The 16,144-nt window shown below is 51.5% G+C and overlaps 8 protein-coding genes across 8 annotated transcripts; 7 read left to right on the top strand and 1 right to left on the bottom strand.

Moving 5' to 3' along the window:
- Positions 1-483: 483 nt before the first annotated feature.
- Positions 484-1,718, top strand: FEN1 (Elongation of fatty acids protein 2; the record flags this gene model as incomplete). Its single annotated transcript, XM_064875098.1, has 2 exons — positions 484-496; positions 544-1,718. The coding sequence occupies 2 exons, from the start codon at positions 484-486 to the stop codon at positions 1,716-1,718; spliced, it is 1,188 nt and encodes a 395-aa protein (XP_064729498.1).
- Positions 1,719-2,473: 755 nt separating this feature from the next.
- PMZ80_006685 (uncharacterized protein) lies at positions 2,474-3,538 on the top strand (the record flags this gene model as incomplete). Its single annotated transcript, XM_064875097.1, has 5 exons — positions 2,474-2,552; positions 2,638-2,663; positions 2,813-2,963; positions 3,013-3,311; positions 3,362-3,538. 5 exons carry the CDS (start codon positions 2,474-2,476, stop codon positions 3,536-3,538), a joined length of 732 nt encoding a protein of 243 aa, XP_064729497.1.
- A 2,865-nt stretch (positions 3,539-6,403) lies between these two features.
- Positions 6,404-7,492, top strand: PMZ80_006684 (uncharacterized protein; the record flags this gene model as incomplete). Its single annotated transcript, XM_064875096.1, has 1 exon — positions 6,404-7,492. One exon carries the CDS (start codon positions 6,404-6,406, stop codon positions 7,490-7,492), a length of 1,089 nt encoding a protein of 362 aa, XP_064729496.1.
- A 1,291-nt stretch (positions 7,493-8,783) lies between these two features.
- Positions 8,784-9,919, top strand: PMZ80_006683 (uncharacterized protein; the record flags this gene model as incomplete). The annotated part of the gene is made up of 2 exons (XM_064875095.1): positions 8,784-9,021; positions 9,078-9,919. 2 exons carry the CDS (start codon positions 8,784-8,786, stop codon positions 9,917-9,919), a joined length of 1,080 nt encoding a protein of 359 aa, XP_064729495.1.
- Positions 9,920-10,588: 669 nt separating this feature from the next.
- SMYD3 (SET and MYND domain-containing protein 3) lies at positions 10,589-11,410 on the top strand (the record flags this gene model as incomplete). The annotated part of the gene is made up of 1 exon (XM_064875094.1): positions 10,589-11,410. The coding sequence occupies one exon, from the start codon at positions 10,589-10,591 to the stop codon at positions 11,408-11,410; it is 822 nt and encodes a 273-aa protein (XP_064729494.1).
- An 894-nt stretch (positions 11,411-12,304) lies between these two features.
- On the top strand, positions 12,305-12,690 carry PMZ80_006681 (uncharacterized protein; the record flags this gene model as incomplete). Its single annotated transcript, XM_064875093.1, has 3 exons — positions 12,305-12,360; positions 12,410-12,544; positions 12,621-12,690. 3 exons carry the CDS (start codon positions 12,305-12,307, stop codon positions 12,688-12,690), a joined length of 261 nt encoding a protein of 86 aa, XP_064729493.1.
- Positions 12,691-13,633: 943 nt separating this feature from the next.
- PMZ80_006680 (uncharacterized protein) lies at positions 13,634-14,749 on the bottom strand (the record flags this gene model as incomplete). Its single annotated transcript, XM_064875092.1, has 4 exons — positions 13,634-13,651; positions 13,700-14,266; positions 14,315-14,625; positions 14,683-14,749. The coding sequence occupies 4 exons, from the start codon at positions 14,747-14,749 to the stop codon at positions 13,634-13,636; spliced, it is 963 nt and encodes a 320-aa protein (XP_064729492.1).
- Positions 14,750-15,129: 380 nt separating this feature from the next.
- PMZ80_006679 (uncharacterized protein) lies at positions 15,130-16,054 on the top strand (the record flags this gene model as incomplete). Its single annotated transcript, XM_064875091.1, has 3 exons — positions 15,130-15,514; positions 15,565-15,786; positions 15,834-16,054. 3 exons carry the CDS (start codon positions 15,130-15,132, stop codon positions 16,052-16,054), a joined length of 828 nt encoding a protein of 275 aa, XP_064729491.1.
- Between the last annotated feature and the right edge of the window lie 90 nt (positions 16,055-16,144).

Genomic DNA, 16,144 nt, shown 5'->3' with positions numbered 1-16,144 from the left:
GCCGTGAGTGCCATCGCCGAAGAGCTGCTTCACCAATCAATCACGGACAGTAAAATGCAGAGGCCGAGGCTCGATGCGCTGCCCGGTGGATCGACGCTTTAGCTTTTGCTTGTTTTTTTCGCTCATATCCGGCACTAAGTTCGCAGAAATGTCCTTCGAGAACTGCATCTCAGGTCTGATCGGTACGACCGACAGCGTTCTTTACGCAGTGTGGATGAAGGAATTGCATGTTCAGGCAAGAAGTCCCCGGAGGTTCATGTCAGCCAAGCAGAAGCTGCTTTCACCTTCATTTTCGTAGCTTAGGTGCCTGGTCTTTGATCATTGTTGCCTGAACATAGTCGGAAGGCATGATGACGTGTCTGCTGAAGCGCGACTTCTACGCGAGTTGACGCGTGCCACTCCTCCAATTGGTAACCATCTGCATACCAGCGAGCTGCTACATAGTAAGAATTCCTACACTGAGACCAGAGAACCAACCACAAGATGGGGATCAAGCGTAAGTGTTCTTTGGCAGTTGCTTAGCACAACTATTGACTAGAGCAGAACTCTACCATGTCATCGCCGATGAGGCACCTGATGCGATCAAGACTGGCGAGATCAAGAACCATTTTGGACGCAAAGTTGCCATAGATGCATCCATGAGCATATACAGTTTCCTGATCGCCGTGAGATCAGATGGCCAGCAACTTATGTCCGACACTGGTGAAACAACGTCACATCTCATGGGCATGTTCTATCGCACACTTCGAATGGTCGACAATGGAATCAAGCCACTTTTTGTCTTCGATGGCGCTCCACCAAAGCTGAAGTCAGGAGAGCTGGCAAAGCGATTTGCACGCAAGAACGAAGCAAAAGAACAGCACGAGGAAGCTAAAGAGACTGGTACAGCCGAAGAGGTAGAACGATTCTCTCGGCGAACTGTGAGGGTAACAAGAGAGCACAATCAGGAATGCCAGAGGCTGCTCAAGCTGATGGGAATTCCCTACATCGTCGCGCCGACTGAAGCTGAAGCCCAATGTGCTGTGCTTGCCAGAGCAGGCAAGGTGTATGCTGCTGCATCGGAAGATATGGACACACTTTGCTTCAACTCACCAATTCTACTTCGACACTTGACCTTCAGTGAGCAAAGAAAGGAGCCTATTCAAGAGATTCATCTGGAGAAAGCCCTTGAAGGACTGCACATGGACCGCAATCAGTTCATCGACATGTGCATATTGCTTGGTTGCGACTATCTCGACCCCATCCCGAAAGTCGGACCGAACACAGCACTGAAGCTCATCAGAGAGCATGGCTCTTTGGAGAAGGTCGTTGAGTCGATAGAGAGCGATCCGAAGAAGAAATATGTCATGCCTGAAGATTGGCCATACAAGGATGCTCGGGAGCTCTTCCTCAACCCAGATGTTCGATCAGCTGACGATCCTGAATGCGACTTCAAATGGGAAGCTCCAGACATTGAAGGGCTAGTTCAATTTCTGGTCCAAGAGAAAGGATTCAATGAAGACAGAGTACGCCACTCAGCCCAGAAGCTGCAAAAGAATGTCAAGGTCGCCCAACAAGCACGTATGGAAGGCTTCTTCAAGCCAATAGAGAAGACCGAAGAACAGAAGCAGAGCCTAAAACGCAAGCACGATGAGAAGATTGCGGAATCGAAGAAGAAAAAGAAAGAAGAGGCCAAGACCAAGAAGGAGAACAAGTCGAAGGTGCATGGTGCTGCTTAAACACATGTTACAGCATATGACGTTCGAGCTGATTGCGAACAATGTATTCAATAGCGAGGCGTTCAGGTGGCTACTGCGAGCCGACAGGGTCAGGCATTCAGAAAGAGCCACAGGGCTCTCGAGCATGTATTCTGCCAGTATTCTGGTGTACTGAGCAGGGAACGATAACCTCGATATGAGATGTAGCAATATTTGGCATCAGCTCCGTGAGACAGTGTACAGCATGAGACTGCATCAAGCGGCATCGACGCAATTGCGACTAGCTATGGTTTTACATATGCAAAACCCTGAAAATAGGTGCTGGCGTGATTTATGATTGTTCTTTCCCATCCTACCGACTCGTGTTGGTCAATTGGTCAAAAGATCAGGAGATCATGCCAATGGACAGCAAACAAAGAGACGAAAAATAGAAAATGGGAGAGGAAAACGAGGTGTGCAGAATAATCCGTGATGGAGCTCACGGAGCCAATGGGAAGCTGCAAGGATGCACCTTTGATCAGTCGCTCTTGCCCAGAAATATGCTGATTGGGCAGTCGCAGCGGGAGCCAACTCAGATCAACCTGGCTGTCACGAGCGAGTATAAACATCGTCATTCCCCGCCCGCGTCGCAGGCGCGCCTCCCCCAAGTGATTTCTCTCTCTCCCAACTGCTGCTCTATACACGCAATACATATTCAGCTATCAAGAATTATTTTGCTCAGGTCGCATACCAACTCTTAACAGTTTCACCACAGCAACAACCTCCCAAACAACATCATGCCTCCCAAGAAAGCCACCAGTGCTGCCACTGCCACTAAAAAGACCGCTGCCAACCCCTCCCACGCTTCATTCAAAGGTAAGTTTCACAACCAATTGTGAAGCCGGATGTGATCCATGGCCTATCCTCGAGTCGCGCATCGATGCTGATCATTCTGATATAGACATGATCAAGGATGCTATTGTCAATGTAAGTTCATCCGTTTTGCGCCTAAGCACCTCATTGTCGCCTAACAATTCCAATTTCATTTCCACCTTTTCTCAACCACTGCTCTTGCAACAAGCTTCATACTTGTTTCTTTGCCTCTTGAGTCCATACTGACGCATCGTGCCTTGCAGCTCAAGGAAAGAAACGGTAGCAGCCGACAAGCCATCAAAACATATGTCCGAGCAAACAACAACATCGACCCGTCGTCTACCCAAACTGACCGCTTCTTCAACGACGCGATCAAGAAAGGCGTGAAGGGCGGTGAATTCGAGCAGCCAAAGGGTATGTTATTTCCTGCTCTCATCCTTTGACATCCGACTGACCTCGATAGGCCCATCTGGTCCAGTCAAGCTTGCGAAGAAGGTGAAAGAAACGACTGAAAAGAAGCCAGCAGCTGCGCCGAAGAAGGAGACCAAGCCGAAGGCCGAGAAAGCTGAGAAAGCCGAGAAGCCAGAAAAGGAAGTCAAGCCCAAGACGACAACAAAGAAGGCTGCTGCTCCCAAGAAGGCTGCCACCAAGGCAACAACGACCAAGAAGGCCGCCGCACCAAAGAAGACCGAGACTAAGGCCAAAGCCAACACAGCCAAGCCGAGAGCCAAAAAGGCCGCCGCGCCAAAGGCTGAGGCACCAGTGAGTACCCCATTATCGCTTGACGGGCCTCATACTAACAGAATAAACAGGCCCCGGCTGTTGTCGACACACCAAAGGTCCTCAAGAAGACCAAGTCTGGCCGCGTAACAAAAACGAAAGCACCAGCCAAGGACACCAAGGCTGCCCCAACGAAAAAGGCTGCTGCGTCCAAGAAGAAAGCCACCCCGAAGAAGGCCACACCGAAGAAAGCCGAGGCATCATCGTGAACGACAAATTAATGTTGCCTAGACCAAAGGCATGTGACGACTTGATGTGATTGTTTCTTCTGATGATGTACGTATGCAACACGGATATTTTGTGAGGGATTGTTGAACCAGCCGGCATGTAAGCACTATTGATCAGATACAGCCTGTGTCACTCGGTGATTGAACGGCTGGAGGCAGAGGCGCTTCTTGGCGCGCTGGAGAATGGTCGAAGATGTGTACGACCGGTGCAGGACTATGTGGTGGACATCGTGGACAGAGGTTGTCTCCTTCGTTATCAGGTTGCTGGCGCTGTCGGAGTATCGGTATAGGTTCGTGGAGGAACTGATGATTCAAGCTGATTTTGCCACTTGACCTGTATATACAGCTTTTGTTCGAATTATCGAGCATGGTATTGTAGCATCCCACAATGAACGAGCTGTTAGACTTCATGATCTTCTCTGCTTGGCCGTGAGTGTAGTTGTGTTGTGGCATTAACTGGAAATTACTGTCATACATAACTCAGAAAAATCTCGATACCTCGCTGCCGCGTTGATGTCCAACCATCAAAGCCCAGGTATTGCACCATTTGATCCAGAAGTCGCAGAATTGCATCAACAGCTTCATAACACAACTCCTGCGTAAGCTTCCAGCAACTTCCTGCGCCAAAGCGACATCATGCGATGCAATACAACCATCTGCACGATCTACCTCGTTTTCAGCGCAGCAGGGTCCCATGCAGCTATCAGTCAGTGAAGCTACTGTCAAAGACAGCCTTGCAGGAGATTGGAGGGTGGACAGAATTTCTAACAACCTTCAGCAAAATTCTTCAGGCCAGCAGTGTGGCACATGCATGCAGAAATTACTCCGGGCTGCCCTGATCTTGTTGCTGACGCCGCTCTCTAGCCACATCTTGTCGAAGTCAATGCCGAAAAGGGGTGAGGAACATGCACGTTGCACAGTTTAGGAAAGCAAACTGGGATACTTAATCCTGCAGTGGTTGAGTTGAGTGATTGCAAAGCATCGGAGTATCATCGTGCCGTCTCCTGTTCAGCTCACCAAGCTGTTGTGAACCCCCGATTAGTTCGATACGCCGGGCCGTGCAGCGTTAGCGGAAACGCGGCGATACAGAACGTGGCTGAGGATCTCACACATTCGTGCACTGAGTTTGAGGCTCTTCTGTATTGTCGAGGACCACCAAAAGGAGTGCAACAAGCCGATGCCTGCAGTCGACAGGGTCAGAACAGGCCAAATTGCGAAGACCGCCAAATGGTGGTCTGGGTCTTTGTGCTTACTGCAGGTACTCAACCAATGATGAGCTGTAGAAGCTATATTTCAGCTCGTCCAGTTAACCTTCATCCTTCGCTTGCGCGATCCATCGAAGCTCCGGCACGACGCGCAAGAAAAACTGTCCGGGCCACTCGAAGTCCCATCGCGCTGATGCTCGCGAACCGTGTGGCCCAGGAGACGAACACCAAGGTATCTAACCGTCCTTGGTTCGTTAGGCTTGACACATGCGAGCAGCTGCTTGAGGTACCATCAATGCAGTACAAAAAGCCCCTGCGATGATTGGCTGGTTCCGATGGTGTGCAGTAGACGCCTTGTTGGGCTGCATTCAGAGACACAATTTGGCTGGTTGGCGCACATCGGCGTGGCTGTGTTGTGCTTTCTTGGCTCCAGTCCTTGAAACGCCGGCATCAAGGTCGCTCGACTTGCCTTTCTTCGCCCCGGATCTGTCTCTCGAGCTCTGCTATCACAGCTTTTCCGTCTCTCTTTACGCTGATGGCATGATCTCAAGCAGTGTTCCGTCCCCTCCACCATCGCACAGGCTCTGTTGACGAAGATTTCCCAACTCTTAGCTTCGGCATTGACTTTACTGACCTCACTGATGCTCGATACAAGAGGCTCTTTCACAGCAAAAATGTGCAATTGGGGCCGTTTCGTACCCTTCATTTCCCAGGATCAGTTCAAGCTTGGAAGAGAACGAATCGAAAGTTACCTGGCGGCGAACTTGGCTGCCGAACTAATGTGCGCGAGGCGTACAGATCATTCGCCAGTCTCTCTATGCCTTGCGTGATCCATTTCTCAGATTGCCGTTCGAAGACACCAAAATCCCCGTTGCCTTGTTACATCATGCATACCCGGTCACAGTCCGCATAGAACACACATCTGCCTGTTGACCAAAGTTGAGACCGGACACCTGGCCCCCAGGCTGAAGTTTTTACTCTTGTCATCCGTCCCGTTCTCCTTCTCCGCCTCGAGGGTATTGGTCACGCACATCCTTTCCCAGCAATTAACCTCATTCAGCGTAGCAGCTCACTCGATTCGGCTCCAGCACCCAACACGTCCCCATTACCCAGGAAGGTGACGAGTGGCAAGCCCTTTTGTCTGACTAGTACCAGGAAGACCTTCTTCGTCATAGTCCGCACGAACTGACCTGCATTAAGAATGCATGCCGCCTGCAATGCTCATTGGCACATATAGGAAGCATCAGAACCACAGTTCCAATCACCACAACCTTCATTCCAAAGACCACACGGACGAAAGCTGATTCCGTTTCTGATTACTACAACACCCAGAGTAGCCAGACGCATATAAGGCTAGCTGATAGGCACGACGACCTGACCGTCATCATCGATTACTGGCCATTGTTGCCGCATGTCAGAGAGACGAAGACGGTACAGCATTCACGATATCTGGCGCGAAACACCACTCATTGAGGAACGAGAACCAGAGAGACGACGGAGCATCATCTTCAGGACAACAACATTCCGGCACAGGGAACGTATTGAAAGATCCCCATCACCAATACGTTACCGTAGACGAAGAAGAACTTCTTCACCACCACCTCGACTATTATCACCATCACCACTAGACAATCTTTTCAGCATGTCTCCAACAGACTCTCCGGCTCAAGGTCGCAAGTTCATCCCTCTGCCAAAGCCACTGCCCACTAAGGATGAAGAGGAGAGGGCGAAGAAGGACAAGAAGGCTACCAAAGAGAAGCCAAAGGTTCACGTCTCGTCACATAAGCCTAGCCGGTCCTACGACACCGGCTACGGATCTGCTTCACCGTATTCCTTCGAAGAAAGGTCACCAGACCAGTACAGTCCCAGCCCCAAGAGCGCCAAGCCCAAAGCAGATACGACAGTGTACGAGACCATTGATGGCAAGGCCCGCAAGGGCACGTACATCACCAAAGATGGTAAGCTCGTGCGCTACGTCTCCAAGAGCCCCAACTCGCCTATCAACGAAACCTACACTCCCACCAAACCAGCAGACCCGTACAAGACCAAGTACAAGGCAGCAAAGGAGACTACCAAGGCTCTCCAGGAAGCTCTTACTGAGACGACCGAGAAGGCTCAATACAACTATGTTGCCGCCAAGGATCAAGAAGCCAAGCACCTCTCCACCTCTTACCAAATTGATGCGCTAGAGGAAGAGCTTCGCAAGCTTAGACTCCAAGCGCAAATTCTCGAAGGTCGTGCTGCAGAAGCAGACCGCAAGCGCATGGTAGCCGAGCGAAAACTTCGTGAGCAGGAGATTGAAGAGGAGCTCAAGGAGCGACGAGAAGAGCGAAGGTTGGAGCGCGCACGTCGTGAGGAAGAGCGTGTCACTCGTGAAGCAGCATTCGCACGGAAACAGTGGGATGAGATTGAAGCCAGTCCTAGTCCGATCTCTCGCCGCCCTGCTCAGAAGCCTCTGATCGAACAAGACACGCGACCTGCCAGGAGAAGTACCCTAGTGACTACATCACCTTACTCCTCACCCTACACCACTCAAGCAGTAACCACCACCACTGAATCACCAGGCATCCTCGCCACCTCAGGCAACCCATTCATCGATCCTATCCTCGAGGCACAACGAGACTACGACCTGGCACAAGCTCGAGGTGAAGAGGACAGACGCCGTGCTACTGGGGTCCAGTATTCCAGCAGCAGACGTGAGCGTCGCCGAGGAGATGACCGCTACAAATGAAGGGTGCCGGATACATACACATACGTTCAACTAAGCACGTTTGGCAACAAACAAAGACGTCACAAACATAAAACACACCAGGATACAAGGAACCTCACGGCAACCAAAACGGAGGGCTGGACTCGAAAGGGCCGGCGCATAGATGGGTACAGCCCCGGAGTTCTTTGGTGTTATTTTGGCTTTCGAAGGCGTTGCATCTGGAGTGGTAGGAAGGGGAAGGGCCGCGTGGCTGTTTTTAAATACCCAATTAACCATTGCTCAATTCAGGCGAGTCTGAAACAACATTTGTTTGAACATGCTTCGCCATTACTGCGTGCCGATCAGGCCCGTAGTCATAGACACACAGTAGTAGAAACGAATCCGAAAGTATGAGGCGTATTTCAAAGTAGTTGTTATGAGGTAAAGAAGTAGTATCTATTCTCCAGCTTGGGGGGGTACTCACGTGTAAGGCCAGAACGATCCTTACAATAGTCCTATCCGGCTCTGCACCGCACCAGCGCGAAGGATTATCTGGGGGTGGCAATAATGCCCAGAGATCTGATCTTGTGGCACGGCGAAGCAGGATTCCATACCCGGGGTTGGCCGCTCTTGCCTCTGACACGATGTTTGGCAGCCACGAGCCGCAACTACTCTATAATCTGATGCCTTCCACGAACCGTGGCACTACCCAATATTTCTCATCGCACCTGACTTGCTGTGTCATCAGAGACGCTGTAACATCGCTACTGTAATGGCAAGAGCCACGCATGGCGCGTTGTATGCATGCAGGAAGCCGAAGGTTCACCATTTTGCATCATGAAGCGTGGAGACAAAGGACCAGTCTAGAGCTCCAGAACATCGAGATTCGATGCTCTTTGTCGCCTGCATGACCTACAAGACACTTACTACCTTGCTGCTCGGGTACACAATCATCCCACTTATACATGCTAATCTGGCTATCTAGGTAGGCAGTCTATCCGCAGTTCTCTTTATACTAGAGTTCGTCTTTCAAGAGCACTTGCGACTGATATCCAGCAAACCCCATCAAACCTGATCACAATCGAGTACGCCCGCTTCAATCCAGCTGAACCCTGGCCATTACCATTACGCGCATTCACCCCCAGTAGCTGCTTCGAAATACGACCCCGCCTTCCGCCCGAGGCATGCAGCAGTAGCAAGAGCAGCCGTGGAAAGCTGTGATTCTGGGAGACAATGTGGACGAACACATGTGGTGGTAAAGCTGCAATCTGCCGATCAAAACGCGTCTGGCCACGATCGCATCTAATTGAAGACACTTGAATGAGACGCAGCGATGGGAAGTCCACACCCAGAAGAACAACCGCAAGAGAAAGACCATAACAATGAGTCTGGGAAGCCACCTCCGCCGCCAGAGCCGTCGACGGATGCAGGCATAGTCCCGTCTAGCAAGTCTCCTCGGTTAGAAGGCCTAGATAATTTGACCCCAGAGACCGTCGACATCTTCACGCTTGATCCAGTCGCGGCATTGAAGTTGCTGTGCCGCGGCACTCAACTTCTTGTTGACATGACAGGTGAGTACGCCTCCAGTCGTTGAGACTCGAGGCCCCGTCCACTGACCGTTCTCTAGGTGATGTCCCTCCGACGCCGGCCTTTACAAGCCCTGCTATACAAGAAGCCACTACGACACCAGTGAGGCCAAATGCGTCACTCTCGGTTCCCGGCTTCTGCCCTCGAAATGAAAACGAGAATATTGACGGCGTTCCCTTCACCCGTACCCCCATCGGCTCTCCTGAAGCCCACATGCAGGAGCCTATCGTCCACGGCTCGACCTCACAGTCAGCGGCAGTTCAATACGCTGCCCTCGGCCGCAAGTTCTACTCCAAGCGTCCACCACCTATATCTCTCGAAGACTACCTGACCCGGATGCATAAGTACTGTCCGATGTCAACAGCTGCCTACCTTGCCACATCGCACTACATCTCACATCTGGCTATAAGAGAGAAGATATGCCCTGTCACGCCGCGAAACGTACACAGACTTGTCCTCGCAGGTCTGAGAATAGCCATGAAAGCTCTCGAAGATCTCAGCTGGCCTCATGGTCGGTTCGCGAAAGTGGGAGGTATAACGGAGGCTGAACTGGCAAGGCTAGAAATCGGCTTCTGTTTCCTCATGGACTTTGGGTTGAAGGTTGATGAACGTATGCTGACCGACGAAGCCCAACATCTGGTGCAAGTCAACAATAGCAGTGCTATTACGGATAATGATCTCGAGCCCGGCGGAATGCAGCTTAAGCTGCCTGAACCGAGGAACAGAAGGAAGAGTGGCGAGCTGGCTGATTCTACGAATGGAAGTGGGAACGAAGCATCAACAGCGCGGACGACAGCGGAGAAGAGAAAGGCTAGCTCGAGTCTGCCCATGAGACCTGTACCCCATGCCGGGCAGGCTATTGAGATTGTGGGTCAGTCTTGAAGTAGTCGTTATCGATTACATACGCCGCGTGCCACGATCTCCTTGGTCGTGTGTTTCATTGTGTCTTCACAGCTACTTCTGGCATACTTCTGCTGAATGGCTTGTTTGCGGGTACCATGCGAAACGTCAAGCTGGCCGCTTATATCTATCCCGGAGGTGCGCGAGTACCCGAGACGACAGACTACCAGAGTAGCACTAAGCGGTATATGAAGGTCGATTCAGGAACCTGCGGCCAACGGGCACGCCTATCAAGTTCTTAGATCTCGTGTCTCAGGAGCACCCCAGTCCTTGTTGCGGTACTTGTGCGTACCTCCGGCGTCGCTCATATCCGGGCGGAGATGGGGCGTTACAAGGCTGACGGCGGTTTGCTTTGAGGCGTATTTATGAGTTGCCTCGATTCTGGCCTAATCATTACTACCGAGCAACAGCAAGCACATCAAACTACGCATATCTCATCATGCGTAACAAACAGTTTACATTCGCTCTAACTGGTACCGCTTCATTATCGTTTAGGGCATAGCGCGCAAGTCCGGGGTCATCCAGACCGGTTCCACACCGCCTGACGATTTCCCAAGCAGCATTCTTCTCTTTATGATTCTGGGGGCATGCCCACCGGGCTACTCGAATCTCCTTGAGCTTCGTTGATGATCATTCTCTACTCTACACATTATGTCGTGCTCGCAATGCGGCAAGCCTCAAGCAGAATTGGTAACGCCGCTCAAGCGGTGTTCACGATGCAAGACGGCCTGCTACTGCTCTACAGATTGCCAAGAGGCAGCGTGGCCAACTCATAAGCGCAACTGCAAAGCACCAGTACCGGCGTCCTCCCGAGCAGTCTGTCGTCTACGCTTTGGGGGCCCGGATGATCCTGAACCAGATGAGATTTACTACTTACGGACATCGCGACCACATCTGCACGATATCAGCATCTCCGGACCTTTTCACGACTTTCACTCGATGTTTCCTAACTTGACGGTGAACATGCAAGAAAGCAGCGCAGCAATGGCGGCCTTCGAAGAGCTGACCGAGATGGGAGCCCTTACTAATAGGTTCTATCGTGTCGTCGGGCCACTTGATGAGGATCCCAGTCAGAGCATCGAGATAGAAATGCTGCGTGTGAAAGACGCAGAGCTTAAGGCTTGTCTGCCTCGCCCAGTGTGGAACGTCACATCCAGCACGATGCGTGTTGGCAGCAATGGAAAGATCAACAAGAACAGGCTTGACGCTGCGCACGTCGAAGAAATGGAGCTTGAGGGGAGCTTTTGGACGAAGAAGGATGCGTACCGGGCGGCGAAGAGGGCATTGGAAAGGGAGGTCAGGGAGTATGAGGGAGGCAAGAGTGTTGTATTGATGGGTGAGCAGGGCATCAAGGGTGGTACTCTTGGCGCGCAGACACCCATTGGGGTCGCACGTGTACCTGGGGTGGGTGGGAAGCTCATTGAGAAGGTCGTCGTTATAACGACTTATGATACCGGGGAGATTGTAGCTTGAAAGTCCCGAGCATAGTGTATTGAGGTCGGCCTCTGTTCAGTTCGGGAATTGTGCTCGTGGCATTGGGTCGACATCATACCCCTGACACCCCGTTTTCGGCGATGTTTGCCCTTCGCGAGCACCTGCCGTGGGCGCACACCTTCTTCAGCAACAAGGCCCCTTGCTCGTGACGTTCTTGGAGGTCCACACAGTCAGGATACCATATCGGCCAGACGTGTCTCATGTTGATGAATGGCGTACAACATGAACCAAGTTTAGGCACTTTCGTCGTGGCTCCATCATGTCCAGACGTCGAGGTTGTCCCGAGATCTTCCACTTATGCTGGTGTTTGAGATATTGGGGTGGCCCTGAGGGGTCGGCGGCGGTCGCGTTGATACCTCGACTGGCGTGCCACTACCTGTTCATTTTATTCGTGTCGACGATAGTCACCTATTCCACAACGTCATTCTCCTGCAATTTACCCGAATGCACCGTCAAAGCCCAAGCCAAGAACGACCGTAACCAAGGTCGGCGCCTGCATGCTTTGTTGTCCATCTCTCGTGCAACCTGAAGGGTAGCTGCCTTGCAAGCACACTTCGTCTTGTGGAAAGGGGTTAGGATCTGCACCGGAAATGATATCCGGACCCCCTGATATCAGACTTCCATCATCTACTACAAGCAGGCAGCAGTTACGCTGGAGGCAGCGACGAATGACGCAACTATGACTTGTGAATGACGTAAGACACCTGCCAGCGGTCAAGGTACTTTGACATTACTAACTCGTGCCAGATCGAGACGTTCGTACTACTCACAACTTCATCTCCACTGTCCAAACCATCCAGAATTCCTCCAATCCACAAGCAGAGTAACAGGCCAAGAAGCAAACTCCAACCCACAAAGCATAACCTCACCAAAATGCCTGCCTCAAACAGCCCAGAAGAACAATCCAACCAGATCCGAGGCTACAAGGCGTGAGCCTCCACCTCCACATTGTTGTTCGCTAGCTGACATCGCTCACAGCACCCTCTCCAACCCAAATGTGTCCGAAGAGGCAAAGCAGAATGCTCAGAAGATGCTAGACCAGCTTGATGGCGCCGGTATGCCAGACGACGAGGGAGGAAAGGATCCAAGCCGGGTTGCTGGAGGATTGAAAGCGTAAGTCATTCACACCGACGGCGTGTGGCCATCAAGAAGGGTTCTCAACAGACAACTAACTGATATCGTCCTGCAGAGCGATCAACAACCCCAGTGTCAACGAGGAGGGAAAGCAGGCCGCTCAGGAGAAGTTGGATAACATGTGAATTGTCGACCAGCTCGGATGGGACGAAATCAAGAAACGAAGTTATCATGCACGAGACGAAGACACAAGGTTTTTATGCAATTGAGGAGATCAGTCTCATCGTAGGCGATCTGATATGGAGTGTGATGATTGCAGCACCTGGCCAGTCCTCTAAACCCTAGCTTGTAGCTATATCAAAGGAGTTGGCATTTCATATTTACGACCATTCGTCCTCACACAGCTGCGATAGCAGCGACTCTACTCTGCGTGACCAGTGCAACAGCCTTATCCGTAACCACATACTGCTGTGGGTGAGTTCGTACAGGCCGCAACTAAGCAAGTGACTAGACGAAGAACCACCGCTTAGATATTCAGATGCTTGAACAAACTGCCATGGACGACATACTTATTACCTTCACAGCGTGCCTCTGATGAAGGAATCTACCATAGCAGATCCAACCATGCCGCAACATCCACTCCGCGGCACGCAGCCCATATTACCAAAGCAGGAGAAGAACGTAGGTCAAGGAAGACTGCACGCGAGTGCGTTTTTAGCTCGCCAAAACGACTCTACCTCAGGTCTAGCAGTAAATTGTGACGTTCTCAGCCTTCCAAAATTCATGATGATTGCACATGCTTCAAACGACGAAATTCAGGGAACACAAAGTCGTAGAGTACGCTGTGATCCTGGATTCACGAGGGTTGAAGTCCATTGGGAAGGTCCAGGAGGTGTCGACTAGTTGCGCATCGCGATGTGTGTCCCTTCTTGTTCGTCCGCTCCTACCTCCACCCAGACTATCAACGTGGCCGCATATACGCACAGGTAACAGGGACTGGCGTACTTCTCAGATATAAGGTTAGAGTCTCATAGAAGTCTCGAATCCGCAAATTGACCCCAACACATCGATTAATTTCCTCTGGTAATCGCTTTTCACAAGATACTGGTATGCCCCAGGACTTTCGCCTCACGTCCAGTCATCTCCCTGGTGCTCAAGTTAGCCAACAATCTTCGACATGAGCAATCAGCTCACCAATCCAAGTATTTCCTGCCCCTTCAGCCATATCTTCGCATTCTCTTCACCCATCCACTGAGGCAGCGTCCTATCATAACCTTGTTCGGTATCGAATCCCTTGCCGCCAGCCACATAAATGGCTCTACCATGAATTTTACTGTCCGCGGCACTCTGCAGTATCATCTTCGCGACGTCCTCTGGCTGGTTCAGTGGCATGTTCTCTTCAACCCACCTCTTCCGTACGCCAGCTAGGATCTGGGTATCCGTGGCCCAGGGACAAATGGCATTCGCCCGGACGTTGTACCTGACGGGTGCCCATGGTCTCAGGGCTCGCATCAAACCGATTACGCCGTGCTTTGCCGATGAATATGCGAAAAGACCTGGTGCTTCTGTGATACCAGCTATGGAAGAGACCAGGACGATGGACTTGGAGAAGCTATCAGGTTTATTAGAATCTCCCGCATTCGATGCGTTGTTGGGCGACGACGTAGTGGGACTACATATCATAAATGCTAGTGCAATGCGGCAGAAGGAGATGACGCTGGTGAGGTTGATGTCGATGGCATTCTTGGTTGGGGCAGGTTCCTGAGACGGTCAGTACTATCAAGTGGCCTCCGTTGCCAACAAGCTCACTTTCCGAACTGTCTCGAGGTTAAGGTCTTCCGGCTCGAACCATCCGCCTGGTTCACCCACCGCGGCACACGACACCGCAACATCGACACGACCATAATTTTTGTGTGCTAGATCAAACATCGCAAGCTGGGAAGAATATTCGCGAACATCAAGAGGCAGGAAATGGACACTGCCAGCTTCAGCTGACTGTGCAGCCATTAAGTCCTTCTCGAGACTCCGCCCCTTTTCAGCAGCCCAATCACCGAAGATGACATTTGCGCCAGCTTGTTGGCACAGCTTGACTGTAGCAGCGCCAATACCTTGTGCTCCGCCTGGTAGTATCCCGTCAGCTGCCCAATGACAGGAATGTCAAATCATGGTCGACCAACCTGTCAGAACAACTACCTTTCCACGCAGACACTGCTGCGAACTCTCCGTGTAGGCGACCTCGGCCATTACAGCTTCCAAGCGGTGTCCGGTACCGGGTGCTGAGTAAAACAGATCGAAGCATGCAAAACAACAATGTCTGCAATGGTCCCAACTGCCAAGGAAGAACACTGAAATGTATTGATTGCGAGTAACATTATCTGTCGTTGCGTAACTGCCGTTTCGCGGGCTCGGCGGCGCTCGGCGGGTCTCGCTCTCCAAGAAAGGTGCCCATAATAATGTATGCGGGGAAGTCCGGCGGCCGGCTGATGCCCGGATGTGCAAGCTCAGAAGAACCGGCGGAAGAATAGCCTCAGAAGATCGTCCGATAACCTGAGTCCCAACTGGTTCACATATTACATTTCATCAAAGCTAGTTGCAGTGCCTCAAAGAACTCTCGCCAAAATAAAATGTCCGCGCCAAGCAAGAAGATTGTCATTGTCACGGGGGGAGCGAGCGGTATCGGACTTGCCATGACCAGGCACTTTGCATGTCAGGGACACGATATCGCTGTGCTGGATGTGAATGAGATTCAGGGACCGTCCATCGTCTCTGAAATTGCGAATCAGTATCCCGAATCTGAGCTGCTCTTTGAGAAGTGCGACGTGTCCTCATGGCAAGACCAAGCCGCCGTTTTCAAGAAAATCTTTGGTCACTATGGCAGGATAGACATTGTGATGGCCAATGCTGGAATCTCGGAGCGTGGTCGCAGCGATGTAACAGTCCTCGACGAGGAAGAGCCCTCTCAACCTCGCCTTGCCACCATTAGCGTCAACTTCCTTGGCGTGCTGAACAGTACGTTGACAGGAGTTCTGAGAATGTACGTCGCGACTGACTTACGCTAGCGGTCAAGCTTGCAGCGCATTATATGAACAAGAAACCTTCTTCGCCTGATGTAAGTCGAGGGCTGATCATCTGCACAGCTTCGAATGCGGGTCTCTATCCATTCCCGATCGCACCAGTATATGCTGCGACCAAGGCAGCCGTGATTGGCCTCGTCCGTTCATTGGCACGGCCTTATGCAGAAGCCAATATTCAAATCAACGCCCTCGCGCCAGCAGTCCTCGGTAGGTTCAACCTTTGCCTTAGGGAGACGATATTGACATCCAAGCAGAAACAAATATAGCACCTGACAGAGCTCTTTTCAAGGACATGATCGTAACACCCTTTCCCACATTAACGCGAGGCGTCGACCAATTCGTCGATGATTCTGCTTTGACAGGAGCCATAGCGGAGATTCATGGTGCCTCGGTCACTATCCGGCCGTCGCTGGATGTGGTTGACGAAGATAGTGCGGCCAACTTGGAGGTATTTTGGAACCTAGGGTACGCTTGAACCGGCCGACGCGTTCCTGGTAGTAGCATTGGAGATAGGCTGATAACCACATGCATGATCTCGACGCGCTAACTCACGTCTTGATAATCA

The sequence above is a fragment of the Knufia obscura genome, assembly GCF_036327395.1.
Source record: "Knufia obscura strain CCFEE 5817 isolate CBS 148926 chromosome Unknown scaffold_7, whole genome shotgun sequence".
In the NCBI taxonomy this organism is placed as follows: domain Eukaryota; kingdom Fungi; phylum Ascomycota; class Eurotiomycetes; order Chaetothyriales; family Trichomeriaceae; genus Knufia; species Knufia obscura.
Note: the sequence above shows the minus strand (reverse complement) of the source record. Positions and strands in the feature narration are given on the sequence as shown.